We start from the raw sequence: 17,804 nt of genomic DNA, 5'->3' as shown, positions 1-17,804 counted from the left end.
ACCTGGCCAAAGCTCCAAGCACCCTGACACAATACACAGAGGATGACAAAGCCCAAACAGGGGAACGTTCCCCTCCACCAAACCATCTGGTCAGGACCCATGGGACTAAGAATATAAGAATGGCCCTACTGGGTCAGACCAAGGGTCCATCTAGCCCAGTATCCTGTCTTTGCTGAATATGATTATCCTATTTGTATGCATGTATCATTTTTGTATCTGAAGCTATGACTATTGACTAGGGATCAGTATTTCAAATGGGCTTACTCTGGAAAACATCCACAGCCAGCCTTTTAGGTACAACAATGAAGAAGCCAGATGGTGCTAATGGCTCATCAACAAAGACCATGGGCTGTGGAATAGCTTAACCTTCCTGTGGATGTTTTAGCCAGCCTGTAAGCAATGGCTGCTATGACACTGCAAGGGCATGTGACCAGGCCACATGCCACGGAACTCCATCTTGGATGCCAGTGTTTTTGCACAAACTGGGCTGGGAACTGAGTTTGGGACAAAGGGTTCTTGCCATATGCTAAAGCTATATAAGGCAGGGAGTGACATCATTGATTGTTCTTCACTCCCCACACAAGAGGACTCCTGGTAACACCTGAGGAATAAAGACTGAACTGGGGGAAGTGCTGGACCCAGGCTAAAGGGATTTCTAGCCTGTGTATGAAAAACCTGGTGATTCAAAGCTGCAAAGCAAGTGCAGCTTGTACCTTGAGAATCTGCCAACCTGCTTGTATCATCAGCCAGGGTGAGAATTTGCTAATTCATATCCTATCTTTCTAGTATTTTAGGCTTAGTTTGTGTTTTTGTTTATTTACTCTGTAATCTTCTTTGATGTGTTTTGCTATCACTTATAATCACTTAAAATCTGTCTTTTTGTAATTAATAAACTTATTTTATGCTTTAATCTAAACCAGTATGTTTGGAATGAAGTGCCTGGGAACCTTAGCTGAAAGGGCAGGGCTGTTGCATTTCCTCTCCACATTGAGAACTCTATGGGTGAACTCTATGAGCTTATGCTGTACAGTTCCACGTAGTGGTGGGTCAGAGAGCCTGCATGTAACTGCAGCTGGGTGTGTCCCTGCCTGTGTGAATGCTGGTGGAAGTGTAGGACTGGGAGTGGGTCTGCAGCTTGTCACAGCACAGTGTGAGAGGGAGCCCAGGCTGGTGAGTCAAAGGGCTCAGTGGTATCCCAGTTCCAGGTGGCACCCCGAGGGGAACCCATCACAGCCCCTACCCCCAAATGGCTGTGTTATGTAGTTTATGGACAGCTACCAAGCCCATCTCATGAGATACTGATGGAAGTAACAAAACAAACAGGTCAGGAGTGAGGGGCATTAGCATAGCAGGGGATGAGGTGGGACAAGAGTGAAATTGCAGTGGGGGGCTGCAGGTGAGGGTAAGGGGGCATCAGCAGAGCTGTGTGTGGGGAGCCAGGGCTGGAAAAGCAAGAGGCTGTGGGTCAGGTTGAAGGGGAATTGGCAGAACTGAGTGTGGAGGGAGCTCAGGGCTGGCATATCAGGAAGCTGCAGGTCGGGATTGGCGGCCTCAGCAGAAGATATGATAATATTCCCTACCCCCCTCCTCTTCGGTGGAATGTGGGTCACTCCGCCCATCAGAGAGAAACAATTCACTCCAATGCTCTTATAGTCCTTTATTTTACTGTTGGTAAGATTAGAGACGAGAGGGTGAGTTTGGGGTGAGGAATAGCTTGTGTCCATTAAAGTCTCAGCAGGAGTAAGGGTCACTAGATTGATTCGCAGTGTTGGGGCTCTAGAGAAACGGAGACTCTCCGGGGTCAGTGTTCCATGACAGTGTCCCGGGGACAGCGCTGTGTTCATGCCATGGGGGCCAGGCCCACCTGGTTGTTGGACCTGTCGAAGACAACGTAGTACTGGCGGATGAAGATGTCTCCGAGGATCCAGAGCTCTCCAGAGGAGGTGGGGACGTCGATGTCTTCAAAGCCGGGAGAGCAAGAGCCTGAGTTCTGCACCGGAGGAGAATGGGACATGGGTTATTGGGCTGAAACTTCAATGTCCCTTTGAGTTACTGTCCAGCAGGGAGTGCACATGCCTGCACCTGCACCATCTTGGGATGGGATCTCACCACTGCTCCCAAACTAAGGCGCATTAGGCTGGGTCAGGCCTTGGCTTGGAGACTTTAAGGAACAGCTTGGGGATGCAAGCAGTGGGGTTGGTGAGTGAGGCCTGGATGCTCACAGGTATTTAGGGGCATAACTCCCAGTGAGCTACCTTTGTGGATCTGGGCCTCAGTACAGCCCCAAGGTTCTGACCACTTCTGTTCATGACACATCCCTTGGGGAGGCAAAGCATGCTCTCTCCAGGCTCCTGGCCAGATACCAAAGGGAGCTACCAGAAATCCTGCTGTGATTATAAGTGGATTTGGGCTTCCCCACTGCCTCTCCCCAGCTACCAGCTGGTGTTGCTGTGTGCCGTTAAAGCAGCTTGCCTGTTCCTCCCTAGAGGGAAGTAAACCTTTATCACGGAGAAGGAAAACTCCTTCCTGATGCCCAGATGCCCATGCCCTGCAGCACAAGGCAGTAATCTCTCTTGATCTAACCTCCTAGCTGCTCATTTAATTCTCTCCTAGCCCAGTAAGGCCTCTTTCCTAGTGATCTCCTACGGTGGCCAGCTCTACAGGCTGCCTCGCTGCTCTTCCGATATGTCACTTTCACTATGGGCCTGCCTTGATCTAGACCGTTCCTTCCCTTGGATCTGTTTGTGGGAAGAGCTCTCTGCTGCCCCACTCTAATACTGGTGACAGACCCTGAGCTGCATCTCAGTGATACACCTGCAGCCGTATACCAGCTGTGCAGGGGAATGTTGCCAGCATGCAAAGTACAATGGCCTCAGGCACAAGCCCTCGCTAAGAGGCTCCAAGGCGGCTTTCTGAGCAGGACACTCACATCAGTGATGTAGGCACTGGCAGGCAGAGGGAACTCGATGCCGTTGATGGTGAAGATAATGTTGGGCAGGCTGCTCATGGCACTGCAGCTGATCTGCAGGGAGGAAGGCAACATATGGAGGAAAGGTTAGATGCTTCTTGGCTATGAGGCTCTCCGTAGCAGACACCTCTAGAAGTATCTGTCCCTTCTCCCTGCCCTTACCGTGCCATCGCTGGTGCCAATGTAGGACTCGATGTTGGAGATGCCAGTAGAAGGCCCAGCCAGCAGAGAAGTGCCAGTGTCAATGATAGCCTGGCAGCCACCAGAGCAAGCGATGGTCTCTCCGTTCATAGTAATGCTGAAAGAGAGAGAGTCAGGGGGGACGTCCCTAGAAACACTCCCAATCTCATTCCCACTCAGCCCACGAGCCAGCAGTGAGAGGCCTGCAGGGTGGAGCTGACCCACCGCCCCCTTGTTACAACTGCCAAGAACTTTCCCCTGATGTTTCAGCCTCAACCTTCCTTGGCTATTGCCCGTCGCTCCTCATCCTACAACCTTCTGGGACTGTGACCGATCTAGCCTGGGGGTCACAAGCAGATGTCAAGGAGTCGTGACCACCAAGCCCTTTACTTTATTGCTAAGCAGAGCTGGCCAGATGAGGGTTCCTGGTGTGGACGAGGTGGAGAACCACTGCTCTAATCTCCTTGCTGGTGAGTCCCTTTCCTATCGCTCCAAGGAAGGTGTGATTCTGACTCCCGGGTCTCTCATCTTGTCTAGACTCTGAAATTTGAGCTTCCCCAGGCTCCCGCATGCTTCTCCTTTTGCCCATCTCCTCAAGGTGGCCTGATGAAGGGGAAGGGCCAAGTGGTGGGAGATACCTGTCCATGGTGATTTGCCAGTAAGTCTCAGCAGAGAGAGGGATCCAGTTGAGGTTCCCAGAGTAGTAAGATGAGTCGATTCCACCGAACATCACGAAGCTCCCGCTCTGGTCGTCCCTAGAGAAGGGAGAGAGGAGAGTCAAGGCAGATGCATGAATGGTTGGCTGATGAGTCAATAGGAAACGCTCTGTCAGAACATAAGAACAGCCAGACTGGGTCACACCAAAGGTCCATCTAGCCCAGTATCCTGTCTTCCAACAGTGGCCAATGTCAGGTGCCCCAGAGGGAATGAACAGAACTGAATCAACAAGTGATCCGTCCCCTGTCGCCCATTCCCAGCTTCTGGCAAACAGAGGCTAGGAACAGCATCCCTGCCCATCAATGGCTATTAGCCATTGATGGACCTATCCTCCATGAACTTATCTAGTTCCTTTTTGAACCCTTCCCTGTTAGAGAATGGGCCACAGGTGGGCAGTGCTGGGATACAATCAGAGTTGGGCACATCAGTGTCTAGTAGCGGAGAAAGGGCAGGCCGGTTGGATGAGAGGGGCACCTCTGACCCTACTTTGATAATTGTCTCTTGCCAGGTCTCAAAAGCTAAACAGGGCTGGGCCTGCCCTAAAACTGGATGGGAGACCTCCAAGGAAAGGCCCAGATGTTTGAGGCAGTGGTGTCAGGGACTCAGTAGATGCTGCTCTTCCCTCTGAGTCAGTACTGAGCAGATGGTGCAGTCTGGTGCTGGAAGGTGCTGAGTCATGTGGGTGACATGGAGCATTTTCTCCCCTAGGAGTCAGTCTAATACTGATGATCTGCAATGGGTGTAGGCAGGGCCCCGATGCTTTAATGTAATCATTAAAGATGCCAATGTTCACTTCTGCTCCCAGAATGTACATCACCAGCATAGAATGGCTGCCATGTTGCACCCCAGAGACACTCTGTGTTTTGGGAATTCTGATGCAAATATCGCAGGGCTCACTCAATGTGAGAGGTGCTGAATCTCACTGCAGCAGATGGGTTGTTTCCAGCCCTGACTTACGAGCTCAGGTAGACAGAGAAGAGGTCCTGGGACACCAAACCCTCATTCATCATGTTGTCAAAGACGGGGGTGGCTCCAGAAGAGGCGATACTGGGGAAGGCCAGACCCAGGATCCCATCAAAGGGGGAGTAGTAGAGGAAGGAGCCAGGCTCGGTCTCACTCAGGCCAAAGATCTGATTGGTGTCCACAATGCCGCCAACCTTAGAGGAGGGATGGGGACAATCAGACACACCCTACACCCTGGGAGAAGCTGCCAAGTCTACCAGAGGGTCTTTACAGCGTGCCAGTTCTCAGCGGTTACCATGCTCTGAACTGTGCTCTCTCCCCTATATGAGAATAGTCCACGATTGGCTTCATTGTCTCTTCTCTTCCCTTTCTCTATTCCTGTCTCCCAGTTCACAGCCAATGGAGTTCCTGCTTTAGCTTTGCAGATGCATCCTGTCCTTCTAACTCCTAATCATTTCCCTTCTCTGCTCCAGGGGCTTTCATCCTTTCTTGTGATTTACCTGGACAGTGTCATAGCCCAGGATTCCGGTCATGCTGCCGGTGCCATACTGGATGGAGACGTTCTCACTGGTGGCCTTGTAGGTGGAGGAGTCTGATGGGTTGAAGCGGTTGTGGTTTGCTGCAAGTACAGAAGGGTCAGATGGTCACACACCGACACTTGTAACTCTCCCCATGTGTTGTATGGGAGACTGGTGAGGCTGTGAATTCTCTGGTTGGGGGAGGGTGATTAAGAGTTACGCACTGCAGTGCTCAGCATTGCAATGCCTAGGTCCCTTTGTGGATCTAGCTCCTGGGCTTCCTAGAAACCATTCTCCTCCTCTGACACTGTACAATTGGACAATCCACAGACAATTGAAGGAAACCTATTCATCTCTGGCTTCCACGGTAGCTGGAAACTGATGATTTTTTTAATTAAAAAAAGTATGATTTTAAAAAATGTAAATATGTTTTTCTTTTTAAAAATAATCATTTAAAATTAAAGTTTAAATTATCACAACATATGTGCAAGTCTAAATTTACTAAAATCTATTAAAATCAGTTAAATTAAATAAAAAATTACTATTAAGTAATGCATATTTGTTGCTGAAGTTTTAAAGATAGACCACTAAATTGGTGGATTTCACTGGCTCAGCAGCTGGAACTAGACTTTGTTGAAGTGCTAAACCAGCTTTTCACAGCAGTAGTCTCTTCTGCAGGTGCACAGAGAATATTTTCTTCATGTCAGTTCATTCAGCTAGTTCAGTTCACTGACTAGTTCATTCTAACTTAAGAAATTGATTGGGGGTTATAAAGGCAAGACAGCTTGTTTTCCTTTTCCAATCTCTGAACAAAAAGTAAGTGTGAGAGGATGAAATCTAGTAGTTCTAAAATTTTGGAAGGACATGGTGACCAGAAACAATCAGTTCAATTCACTGACTACAGATAAGAACACAAGAACATAAGAATGGCCCTACTGGGTCAGACCAAGGGTCCATCTAGCCCAGTATCCTGTCTTCCAACAGTGGCCAGTGCCAGTGCCCCAGAGGGAATGAACAGAACAGGCAATCATCAAGTGATCCATCCCCTGTCGCTCGTTCCCAGCTTCTGGCAAACAGAGCCTAGGGACACCATTCCTGTCTATCCTGACTAATAGCCATTGATGGACCTATCCTCCATGAATTTATCTAGTTCTTTTTTGAACCCTGTTATGGTCTTGGCCTTCACAACATCCTCTGGAAAGGAGTTCCACAGGTTGACTGTGTGTTGGGTGAAGAAATACTTCCTTTTGTTTGTTTTAAACCTGCTGCCTATTAATTTCATTTGGTGACCCCTAGTTCTTGTGTTGTGAGAAGTAGTAAACAATACTTCCTTATCTACTTTCTCTACACCTGTCACGATTTTATAGACCTCAATCATATCTCCCCTTAGCCGTCTCTTTTTCAAGCTGAAAAGTCCCAGTCTTATTAATCTCTCCTCATACGGAAGCTGTTCCATACCCCTAATCATTTTTGTTGCCCTTTTCTGAACCTTTTCCAATTCCAATATATCTTTTTTGAGATGGGGCGACCACATCTGCACAGAATATTCAAGATGTGGGCGTACCATGGATTTATATAGTGGCAACATGATATTTTCTGTCCTATTATCTATCCTTTTCTTAATTATTCCCAGCATTCTGTTAGCTTTTTGGACTGCCGCTGCACATTGAGTGGATGTTCTCAGAGAACTATCCACAGTAACTCCAAGATCTCTTTCTTGAGTCGTAACAGCTAATTTATACCCCATTATTTTATATGTATAGTTGGGATTATGCTTTCTAATGTGCATTACTTTGCATTTATCAACATTAAATTTCATCTGCCATTTTGTTGCCCAGTCACCCAGTTTTAAGAGATCCTTTTGTAGCTCTTCGCAGTCTGCCTGGGTCTTAACTATCTTTAGTAATTTTGTATTATCTGCAAATTTTGCCACCTTATTGTTTACCCCTTTTTCCAGATCATTTATGAATATGTTGAATAGGACTGGTCCCAGAACAGACCCCTGGGAGACCCCACTTTTTACGTCTCTCCATTCTGAAAACTGACCATTTATTCCTACCTTTTGTTTCCTATCTTTTAACCAGTTACCAATCCATGAAAGCACCTTCCCTCTTATCCCATGGCAGCTTACTTTGTGTAAGAGCCTTTGGTGAGGGACCTTAACAAAGGCTTTCTGAAAATCTAAGAACACTATATCCACTGGATCCCCTTGGTTCACATGCTTGTTGATCCCCTCAAACAATTCTAATAGATTGGTGAGGCATGATTTTCCTTTACTAAAACCATGTTGACTCTTCCTCAACAAATTATGTTCATCTATATGTCTTACAATATTGTTCTTTATTATAGTTTCAACCAGTTTGCCCGGTACTGAAGTCAGGCTTACAGGCCTGCAATTGCCGGGGTCACCTCTGAAGCACTTTTTAAAAATTGGCGCAAAATTAGCTATCCTCCAGTCATCTGGTACAGAAACTGATTTAAATGATAGGTGACAGACTATAGTTAGTAGTTCTGCAATTTCACATTTGAGTTCCTTCAGAGCTCTTGGGTGAATACCATCTAGTCCTGGTGACTTATTGCTGTTTAATTTATCAATTTGTTCCAAAACCTCCTCTAATGATACTTCAATCTGGGACAGTTCCTCAGATCTGTCACCTCAAAAGGATGGCTCAGGTTTGGGAATCTCCCTCACATCCTCAGCCGCAAAGACCGATGCAAAGAATTCATTTTGTTGCTCCACAATGGCCTTATCAATAACACTTCCTTTTTTAAATACATTGTTAGTTTTAAATATAAATTGTTTTAATACACTTTTTTCTTAGCTATCCAGGACATTTAAGGTAGTTTTATTTTACTAATAATTTTTAAAAGCTTTTTTTTTTTCATTTTTAATCAATTTCCAATTACCATGTAAAGGTGAATACATACATCAAGTAACAACATTAGTCAGTTAGCAAAATGAAAAATGCATCCTTCACCATTTTCTCATAATTAGAAAATGTACAAATTAAAAATCTGAATAAATGTATGTTAAGTACCAAATTTAGTGTAAAAGCTATAATTAGCTGCAAATCAACATGTTTTAATGGCTACCAACAAAAAACAACTTCCTTCAGGAAAATAACTAAAAAGTACAAATGCAAAGCAAGATTGAAATCCGTGATTTCAATCAAAGTTTCCTCATTGTTGACTTAAATATCAAACCACCCAGATGGCGTGTTAAGGCAAGAGGCATTGCAGGTGACTTACTGCAGGCTGGGCTGGAGCAGTACACGGAGGGCACCCAGAGATTGGAGGAGCCAGTGTCAAAGAGGACAGAGAAATCCTGGGCTGGGGTGCCGATGGAAATGGTTCCAAAGTACTCGATCTGCCAAAGCAGGGCAAAGAATGATGTAAAGAGAGGGAACCATTGCCATCCAAGGTCTAGATCCTCAGCTGGTGTAAACCGGCATAGTTCCACCAGCTGATTTACACCAGCTGAGGGTCTGGGTTACGGTGTCCTTGCTAAAGGCTCAGTCTGAGTTGCTGTTTCTCTGCCATCACTTTGCCAAGCATGGCTCCTAGGAGTTGCTGGCATCTGATGCACAGAGTTATTTATCCCCAGTTCCCATCAATCTCAAGGTGTTGGGAAGGGGGGAGCCAGCAGACCTGGGAGTTCTATTCCCAGTGCTCTTCTTAATCCCATCCAATCACAGCTGGGGGCTGGATGGCCCAGCACGGGGGCTGGGGAGGGTTCTTGGCAGCAGCAAGGTATGTGCTTGGTTGGAAGCACGTCAGTGGGGGAGTGGGTTGAGGCCCTTTTGGGAGGAGGGCAAGATCAGCTGTTGGCAGCAGGGCCACCCAAAGGATTCAGGGGGCCTGGGGCAAAGCAATTTCAGGGGCCCCTTCCATAAAAAAAGTTGCAATACTATAGTAACATGTATTTAGAAATGTAAAAAATAACCAGTGAAATACATTCAAAAATAATTTTTAATAATTTGAAAATACACAAAATGCATTATTTAAAAACCACTAAATGCTTTAACGGTATGTGTACATTTGCAATTACATAATGGGCTGTCGCTGGGTGATGGTGATGGTTGGTGCCAATGGGATGTTGCTGCCTGGGGGTGGTGCTGCTGTTGCCCAGGGCTCGGTGGGGAGCTGGGCTCTGGGTCGGGGGGTGCCCGGCTCAGAGGGGCTGGGCTCAGAGCTGGGGGTCAGGACTGTGGGGAGATGGAGTCGGGGGGTGCCCGGCTCAGAGGGGCTGGGCTCGGAGCTAGGAGTAAGGGGGGGTGCCCGGCTCAGAGGGGCTAGGCTCGGAGCTAAGGGTCAGGGCTGTGGGGGGATGGGGTCAGGGGGTGCCCGGCTCAGAGGGGCTAGGCTCGGAGCTAGGGGTCAGGGCTGTGGGGGGATGGGGTCGGGAGGGTGCCCAGCTCAGAGGGGCTTACCATGCTGCTTACCCCCACCTCTCCCCTTTCCCGGAGCCTCAGTGCGCTGCAACCAGGAGAGCCCTGGACAGCGCTGCAGCGGCGTGGTTCCAGTGGGACCTGAGCTCCCACCGCTTGGTTGGAGCTCGCAGCCCTGCCCCCTTACCACGCAGCTCTGAGCGGGAGGAGCTCAGGTCCCGTCCAAGCCATTGAGGCACCGGGGGATGGGGGGAGCCTCTGACATTCTCGTGGGGGCCCCTGCAGGGCCCGGGGACTGGGGCAAATTGCTCCACTTGCCCCCCCCTCACCCCGGGCAGCCCTGGTTGACAGAGGAGTGGGAAGCTTTGATGAGGAGAGGAAGGCTACAAGACCTGCTGTCCTGCCATACTCACGTCCATGTAATTTGTTAGGGGCTCGCTGGCAGCCTCGTTGGCCAGGCTGGGGAAATACTTGGAGGCCACGTTGTAAGGGTATTTCCTCAGGAAATCCTCCAGCAAGCCATGTTCCTTGAGATTCTGCCTCAGGGATTTCCCTTTCTTCAGGGAGACCCTAATCAACAAGGGTGGGGAGACAGGCCGATCAATAACAAATAAACAATAGACAAGCCTTGTATTCAGGGAATACTGTGCAATCCAGTTTTTACATTGCACAGAGACCCCTTTTTATAGCTGGGATTAGCACAGGGTATAGGTGAGTTGGGTGACCAGTGCACAAAAAGTCAGTGTGAGTTGGGCATATAATTCCCGTAGGACGTTTGGAAACTGCTGGCCCATGTGTAAGTAGCACTGAGAGGGCCTAGTATGCTGGGAGCTGTACTAATACATTGTATAAGACAGTCCCCCTGTCCTATAGAGCTAATTGATGAAATAGACAAGATGGACAAAGGACATATGTTCATTTTTATCCAGAGAACTGAGGCACAAAGAGACTCAGTCACTAGGTCACACAGGCCGTCTGTGGTAGAGCCGGGAATGAACCTAGATTTTCCAAGTCCTGTTCCAGTGTTGTAACCACAAGCCCATCCTTCCTCATACCTCTACTGTACCTTACAGCCAAGGGGTAGTTCCCACCAGCTGCCTATTAAGGAATGAAGTATTGAGGAGAGAGATGTAGAAGCTGCTGCTGCTGCTGCTGCTGCTAAGGGAATATTGCTCTGTAGAAAGCCAAGCTCAGGATTCCAATGTTTCTTGTTCCCCCCCCCCCCCCCGGTACTCACTTTGTCACCCGGCACTGAGAAAGCGCCACCAGACTCAGGAGCAGAAACCACTTCATGATGTCCCTGTACACCCAAACTGGTGGGGAAAGGAAAGTGTGGCTGCTAAATGCAGTGCAACGCAGGATGCTGCTCCTTATATGCACATAGTGCAGAGCCTTTCCTAGCCCATTAGTAACCCTGATAAGAATGCAAACTTTCCTGATAAGATTGTCCAAGATGTCCTTTAAAGAAAGGTTTGGAGAACACTTCAAGTTCACAGATTTCCACCTTCACTTGGCTGTGACCTGAAAATGGGGGCATCCTCTAGAGGGAAGGGGTGAGAGTTAGGGGAGGTTTCCTGGCTAAGGAAAAGAGATGATGCTGGGTTGTTTTAAAGAGCAAACAGGAGGCACAGAGGAATTGGAATGGGATATGGAGCTATACACCTCTAGGTCACTGGTTCCAGTTTGGGCCCAGTTGCAATACAGCCATGTAGTGGGAACTGGTTCCTCTATGGGAACTGGAATATGAAGCTTTACACCTCTAGCTCATTGGTATGAATCTGAGCCCAGGTCAGTGCAAGGAGCTGAAGTTAGTGGACAGGGAAATAGGATGCATGGCACGCAACGGTCTGAGTAACTGGTTGACTCAGAGGATATGGAGCCGTTCACCTCTATGGCACTGGTCCAGCTCACCCAGTTCAGTAGAAAAAATCTTTGTCACTTGAAAGTTTGTGGATGAAATATGCTGATGGTCTTCATGCATTTCCTAGTGGGACATGTCAGGGAAGGGAAGGATCGGGTGTGAGGACTTGGTTTGGGTGTGGATAGATGAATGACTCGATGTCTAGTTGGCAGCCGGTATCAAGTGGATTGCCTCAAGGGTCGGTCCTGGAGCCGGTTTTGTTCAACATCTTCATTAATTATTTGGATGATGGGATGGATTGCACCCTCAGCAAGTTCACAGATTACACTAAACTGGGGGGAGAGGTAGATACGCTGGAGGGTAGGGATAGGGTTCAGAGTGAGGATTGGGCCAAAAGAAATCTGACGAGGTTCAACAAGGACAAGTGCAGAGTCCTGCACTTAGGACGAAAGAATCCCATGCACTGCTACAGGCTGGGACCGAATGGCTAAGTGGCAGTTCTGCAGAAAAAGACCTGGGAACTACAGTGGATGAGAAGCTGGATATGAGTCAGCAGTGTGCCCTTGTTGCCAAGAAAGCTAATGGCATATTGGGCTGCATTAGCAGGAGCATTGCCAGTAGATCGAGGGAAGTGATTATTCCCCTCTATTCGGTACTGGTGAGGCCACATCTGGGGTATTGTGTCCAGTTTTGGCCCCTCACCACAGAAAGGATGTGGACAAATTGGAGAGAGTCCAGTGGAGGGCAACGAAAATGATTAGGGGGCTGGGGCACATGACTTATGAGGAGATGCTGAGGGAGCTGGGTTTATATAGTCTGCAGAAGAGAAGAGTGAGGGGGGATTTGATAGCAGCCTTCAATTACTTGAAGGGGGGTTCTAAAGAGGATGGAGCTAAGCTGTTCTCAGTGGTGGCAGATGACAGAACAAGGAGCAACGGTCTTGAGTTGCAGTGAATCATAGAATATCAGGGTTGGAAGTGACCTCAGGAGATCATCTAGTCCAACCCCCAGCTCAAAGCAGGACCAATCCCCAGACAGATTTTTTTACCCCAGTTCCCTAAATGGCCCCCTCAAGGATTAAACTCACAATCCTAGGTTTAGCAGGCCAATGCTCAAACCACTGAGCTATCCCTCCCCCCCACTGGGGGGAGTCTAGGTTGGATATTAGGAAAAACTTTCACTAGGAGGGTGGTGAAGCACTGGAATGGGTTACCCTGGGGTGATTTAGTTGGGGTTGGGCCTGCTTTGAGCAGGGGTTGGACTAGATGACCTCCTGAGGTCTCTTCCAACCCTAATCTTCTATGATTCTATGAATGTGATGTGACTGCCCTCAACAAGTCTGAGGGCAAATGGTAAGTTGTGATTGGAAATGACAGGACTAAGGCATTGGTGGGCTATGGAGGCCACCAGCGGAGGAGAACAGGGAAGAGATGTCCAGCCATGGTTGGGTAGAGGGTAAGTTCACCATGACATAGGATTTAGGGGGAGAGAAAAGGAGATCTTGGATGGTCCCCAAACTGGCAAGTGATTACCTGCACCGGGAGCAGATCATGGGTTCAAATCTCCATGGTTGGGATGTGTGGAGAGGCCTCGCTGATTAGCTCTGACACTGCAGCCTTCCTATTCCAGGCACTAGGCCATCCATGGACTTGGGCACCAGGCCATGTGCCCACATGCCAGGAGCAGCTGCTCTGCCTGAAATCACAATGAGAATCCCATGAGATTAGACAACAGCATTTAACTTTCCATTTAGCACTATCCGCTCCTAACCCTGTGGGGACAAGCAAACACCAGGGGAAGGATGAGGTTTCCACATGACTGGGAGTAAAGTTGCCTTAGGCCAGTGACAACCCTAACAAAGGGGCCTGGAACAGGGCAGGCCTAACCTTGCTACTCTGTGTATGAAAACTTATCAGTTTGAACAAGTTTATCTGAGTGGAACTGGTCCTTAAAATCAGCTTATCCGATGTCCCCTGATGCCCCACAGTGAAGTCCTGGCATCTGGTGTTAGTCTCGCAAATGGGCAGGTATTTTCCATTCCCTGCTCCAGGTTTTTCAAAAAAGAGGTGAAATAGATGTCAGATTTAGAGAAGGGAGGTTTGCTTTGAGACATCTGACACCAGAGAGACCATACAGGCACCTTGTAGCACCCTGAAGCAGTAGGGATTAATACTGCCCGATAGCACCCACTGCTCTTCCAGTCTTGGGTCTCCACGCAGCTCTGCGAATGCCTCTCAAATTTGACCTGGTTATTATAGCCCTGGGGTATGAAACACACCCACAGCGCTGCTAAAGCGCCTCACTCATGAGCTGCAGGCTGCCCTGCTATTCCAGCCTTTGGCCTGACACATACACAGCTCTTCTGATGCCCCTCAGTCCTGACCTGCAGTTCCCTGTGCTAGTCTATAATATAGTCTCTTCTACAGAAAGTTGGCTGATCATAACCAATTGTGCTATTCCCATTGCAGAATTCCTTGCAGCCTGCAAGAATTTGTGACTGATTTGAGGATGAAGAGCTGAATTTGTAAGTTTGGGGAGGCTAAAACTGAATCTCAGATTGTGACTGGGATCTGGAACAAAAATTTCAGAGATTACTGGAAGATCCATAATTAACCTGTGACAAATCTGTTAGAATTTGTCAAGCAATGGAAGTCACCCAGTCCAGAAGGAAGTTTATGGAGGGTGGGCTGTGCTCTGGCACTGTGGACATGGTAGCGAATCCAAAATACTGCAAGAAAAGAGACCTGAGGCAGAAAGGTATGGAGACTTCCAAGTCAGAGTTCTGCAAAAAGAGCACATGGCTTGTGTTGGTTACCACAGTGTGTACAGCTCCAAGATAATGCCCGGCATGTGGGAAAAAGATGCAAGAAATGCAATGGATTCCATCACTTTGCAAGAACTTTCAAGGACCATTTAAAAAAAAACCCAACAGCTTTCCAGTCTAAGACAAAATGTTGACTGTGATTGCGAGACCTACTCCTCAGGGTGAGACCCTGTAGCAAGTAACGCACAGAGTGGCCTGGACAGCATATTCCCAGTCCCTATTTTTGAGTTCAGACGGAGTTGTCAGTACCAGATGGGACTATGTTTAAAGGAATCAGGATGGTGCTTCATAAGATGCTACAGTAAAATGTGTTATGAAGGAGAAATGACGGTGATTTAGGAATTGAGAAATCTAAGAGAAGTGCTGGAAATGTTTTACACTGGGCTCAAATGAACAGCAACATTGAGGAAGCCATCAAGGCTTGTCGTATATGCCAAAAGTATAGGCCAAGTCTAGCAAAAGAGCCAATGTTGGAGGCACAGGAATAATTGGCCCCCTGGAGCAAAGTAGGCAGAGATTTGTTTATGTTGGCTGGAAAAAAGCTATGTCTTCATTCTAGACTATTCTCACTTTCTTGAGATAGCCTTACTGGAAGATACTATAGCTGAACAGGTGATTGTGCATATCTATTTTTGCTAGCCATGTTATACCTGAGATAGTATAGTCTGACAATGGGCAGCAGTTTAGTGGGCATGGGTTTGAGCAGTTTGCAGTGAAGTTTGGGTTTAGACATGTAACTGCTAAATCCCCATTATCTCCAAACCAGTGGGTTGGTGGAAAATGGTGTTAAAATAATAAAATGGCTACTGAAAAGTGCTCTGGAGTCACACTCTGAGCTAGGCTTAGCACAGTTCAGTTACAGGATGGTACCAATGAAACATCGTTTGTCACCTGCAGACATGTGGTTTAACAGAATACTGACAAGTAGAACACCTGCGACGACAGAAGCTGCTGTTCAATGAACTGGGGATTTGCAGAAGAATAAAGAGAGACAGAGAAAACAAATAAAAAAAAGCCAGATGATTTGGGATCCCAGGAGTGTCCACCAAATTGTGAATATGATGCAGCGCACATCTGTGATGGAAATCAATGGTCACCAACAGTGGTGGTATTAAGGGAGACTGCCCTGCAGTTGTATGAGGCTATCACCTCAGATGGACTCATACTGATGAGGGATAGGTGACACCTTCTCCACATCCAGAATAGAGGGAGGAGGGTTGTAAAGTCAGACATTTGGCCTGAGAGGGTCTCAGTTAGGTAACAGGTCAAGACAACCAAGCCCCAAAACATGCCATCTCCAGAACAAAATGGACTCACAGCCTTCTGACAACAATAGTGCTGATCTGGCAGGGAGACCAGCACAGGGCACCTGAGAGATTAACTGAACATTATTAGCAAGGTTCGTTAATAGGATGGTTATGAGTGTTTGGAGGAGTGAGTTATATACATGTTGGTTGTTAAGTGTTGTTATTACGTTGTGGCTGGATATTGGGAATTGTACCTTTCAGAGCATTCAGCTTCCCAGACACAAGAAGTCTGGGGGAGGGGCGCTGCAGAAACCCATGCCCTGTGAAGCAGAGGCAGGTGCAACTCAGTGACTGAGTGAAGAGGGGCTCTTTCAAGCCCCTTGGGCCACAGTGTTTCCTGAAGACCACACAGCCCTCTACCCAGACCAGGAGAAGGAACAAACAGAGGCAGAGGCTCTAGAAGCTCTCAGAGCTACCTGGCACCAAACCAGAGCCAGCCAGGAGCATGGCAATTCTTGTGTTCCTAAAACTTGTTCCACGCTGGAGCTTTGTCAGGTTTAAATTCTTGTTATCGAGACATTTTCTGCTGTTTCCGTAGATGAGCTCATGCATATTCATTGAGTCACTGGAATAGAATCTCCATGATTTCTAGACCTTCAGCCTTAACAGGGCTGCCAGTGGGAGGCGATATGGTACACACAACTTCACCCAGACAGGAAGCTGAAGGGAAGGGGGATCAGGGATAGATCTCTTATTGTGAATTGAAGGTCCCAGGACAGAGAAGACCTCTATCCCCAAGTCCAGTAACTGTTCCAGCCCTGACCTGGAAGGGTTACATCTAAAGATGGGAGAATGAAAGGATTGGTTTCTATGATCTCTGACTTGTATACTGAGATAAAGGGGCCCAATTAGTGCCCCTTATGATTAATTTATCTGGCAATGTGGGCACCTGTCCCACCAGGGTCTGGGACTGAGACCCATCCCCTTCCCACTCATCTGACCTGGGGCCACCAAACATCCATCCCTTGACTTGGGCTCAGACTGTACCTAGGGGCCTAGAAGTGGAAGGCTCTGTATGCTAATCCTAATGTTCCTGAGCCAGTTGTTCCCCAGCTTGTGGCCAGATTGGACTGAGGCACAATGAAAAACAAATGGCTCCATCTTCCATTCTTGAACTTGCCAGATGGCAAGTCCCCTTGGTTGTCATGCTTCTTAAAAGGGTCTTTATTTCGAGCCAGGAACTCCTCATACATATTTATGATTATTAAGCCCTAGTTAGTGGGTGGGGGAATGTGGCTCATGATGTGTTTGCTTGTCAGGAGCCTGGTAGCGCTAAATGGAAAATTAACATTATTGTCTAATCTGATGGGATTCTCATTCTTATTTCAGGTAGAGTGGCTGCTCCTGGTGCATGGCCTGGTACCCAAGTCCAATGGATAGTCTTCTGAGAGGAACAGGATGGCTGAAGTACCAGGACTAAGAAGTGAGACCTCTCCCACATCCAACCCACTGGAACTTGAACCTATAATTTGTTCCTGGGCCAGGGAATCAGTCTCCAGGTTTGGGGCCATCTGGGATTTTCTCCTTTTCTCTCCCCCTAAGGTCTAAGTCATGGTGACCTTACCCTGTTCCCAAGGAGGGCTGGACATCTGCTTCTCGCCCATCAACAGGGGCCTCCATTGGCAATAAACAAAAATTCACAGAAGCCCACAACCTGTCCCTGACTTTTACTAAAAATACCCGTAAGAGAATCTTAACCTTAGGCTATGTCTACATTGTGCAGCTTTTAGCGACACGGCTGTGCCACTACAGCCGTGCCACTAAAAGGTGTGCAGTGTAGCCACTGTTTGTCAGCAGGGGAGAGGTCTCCTGCCAACAAAAAACTTCCACCCCAACAAGTGGTGTTAGCATTGTTGGCAGGAGAGCGCTCCTACAGACAAAGCGCTGTTCACACAGGCACTTGTCGTCTGCAAAACTTTTGTCTTTCGTGTGTGTGTGTTTTTTTAACACCTCTGAATGCTGTTAGCTTATAAGCCTGTTTGTTAGCCCGAGATAGAATTTTGGGTTTGATATTTAATACTCTTACATCCTTACTAATATGTATGAAGAACAAAGGACAAAAATGCTGTGTCTTGCAT

The 17,804-nt window shown here is 47.7% G+C and overlaps 1 protein-coding gene across 1 annotated transcript; it reads right to left on the bottom strand.

Annotated features, from left to right (window-relative positions):
- Positions 1–1,642: 1,642 nt before the first annotated feature.
- LOC128836375 (pepsin A-like) lies at positions 1,643–11,082 on the bottom strand. Its single transcript, XM_054026605.1, has 9 exons — positions 10,972–11,082; positions 10,148–10,304; positions 8,596–8,713; positions 5,329–5,447; positions 4,823–5,022; positions 3,787–3,903; positions 3,131–3,266; positions 2,930–3,022; positions 1,643–1,990 (listed from the first exon to the last, which is right to left on the bottom strand). The coding sequence occupies exons 1-9, from the start codon at positions 11,025–11,027 to the stop codon at positions 1,841–1,843; spliced, it is 1,146 nt and encodes a 381-aa protein (XP_053882580.1). The 5' UTR covers positions 11,028–11,082; the 3' UTR covers positions 1,643–1,840.
- Positions 11,083–17,804: the final 6,722 nt, after the last annotated feature.

This window comes from Malaclemys terrapin, chromosome 4 (assembly GCF_027887155.1).
Source record: "Malaclemys terrapin pileata isolate rMalTer1 chromosome 4, rMalTer1.hap1, whole genome shotgun sequence".
Classification (NCBI taxonomy): Eukaryota; Metazoa; Chordata; order Testudines; family Emydidae; genus Malaclemys; species Malaclemys terrapin.
Note: the sequence above shows the minus strand (reverse complement) of the source record. Positions and strands in the feature narration are given on the sequence as shown.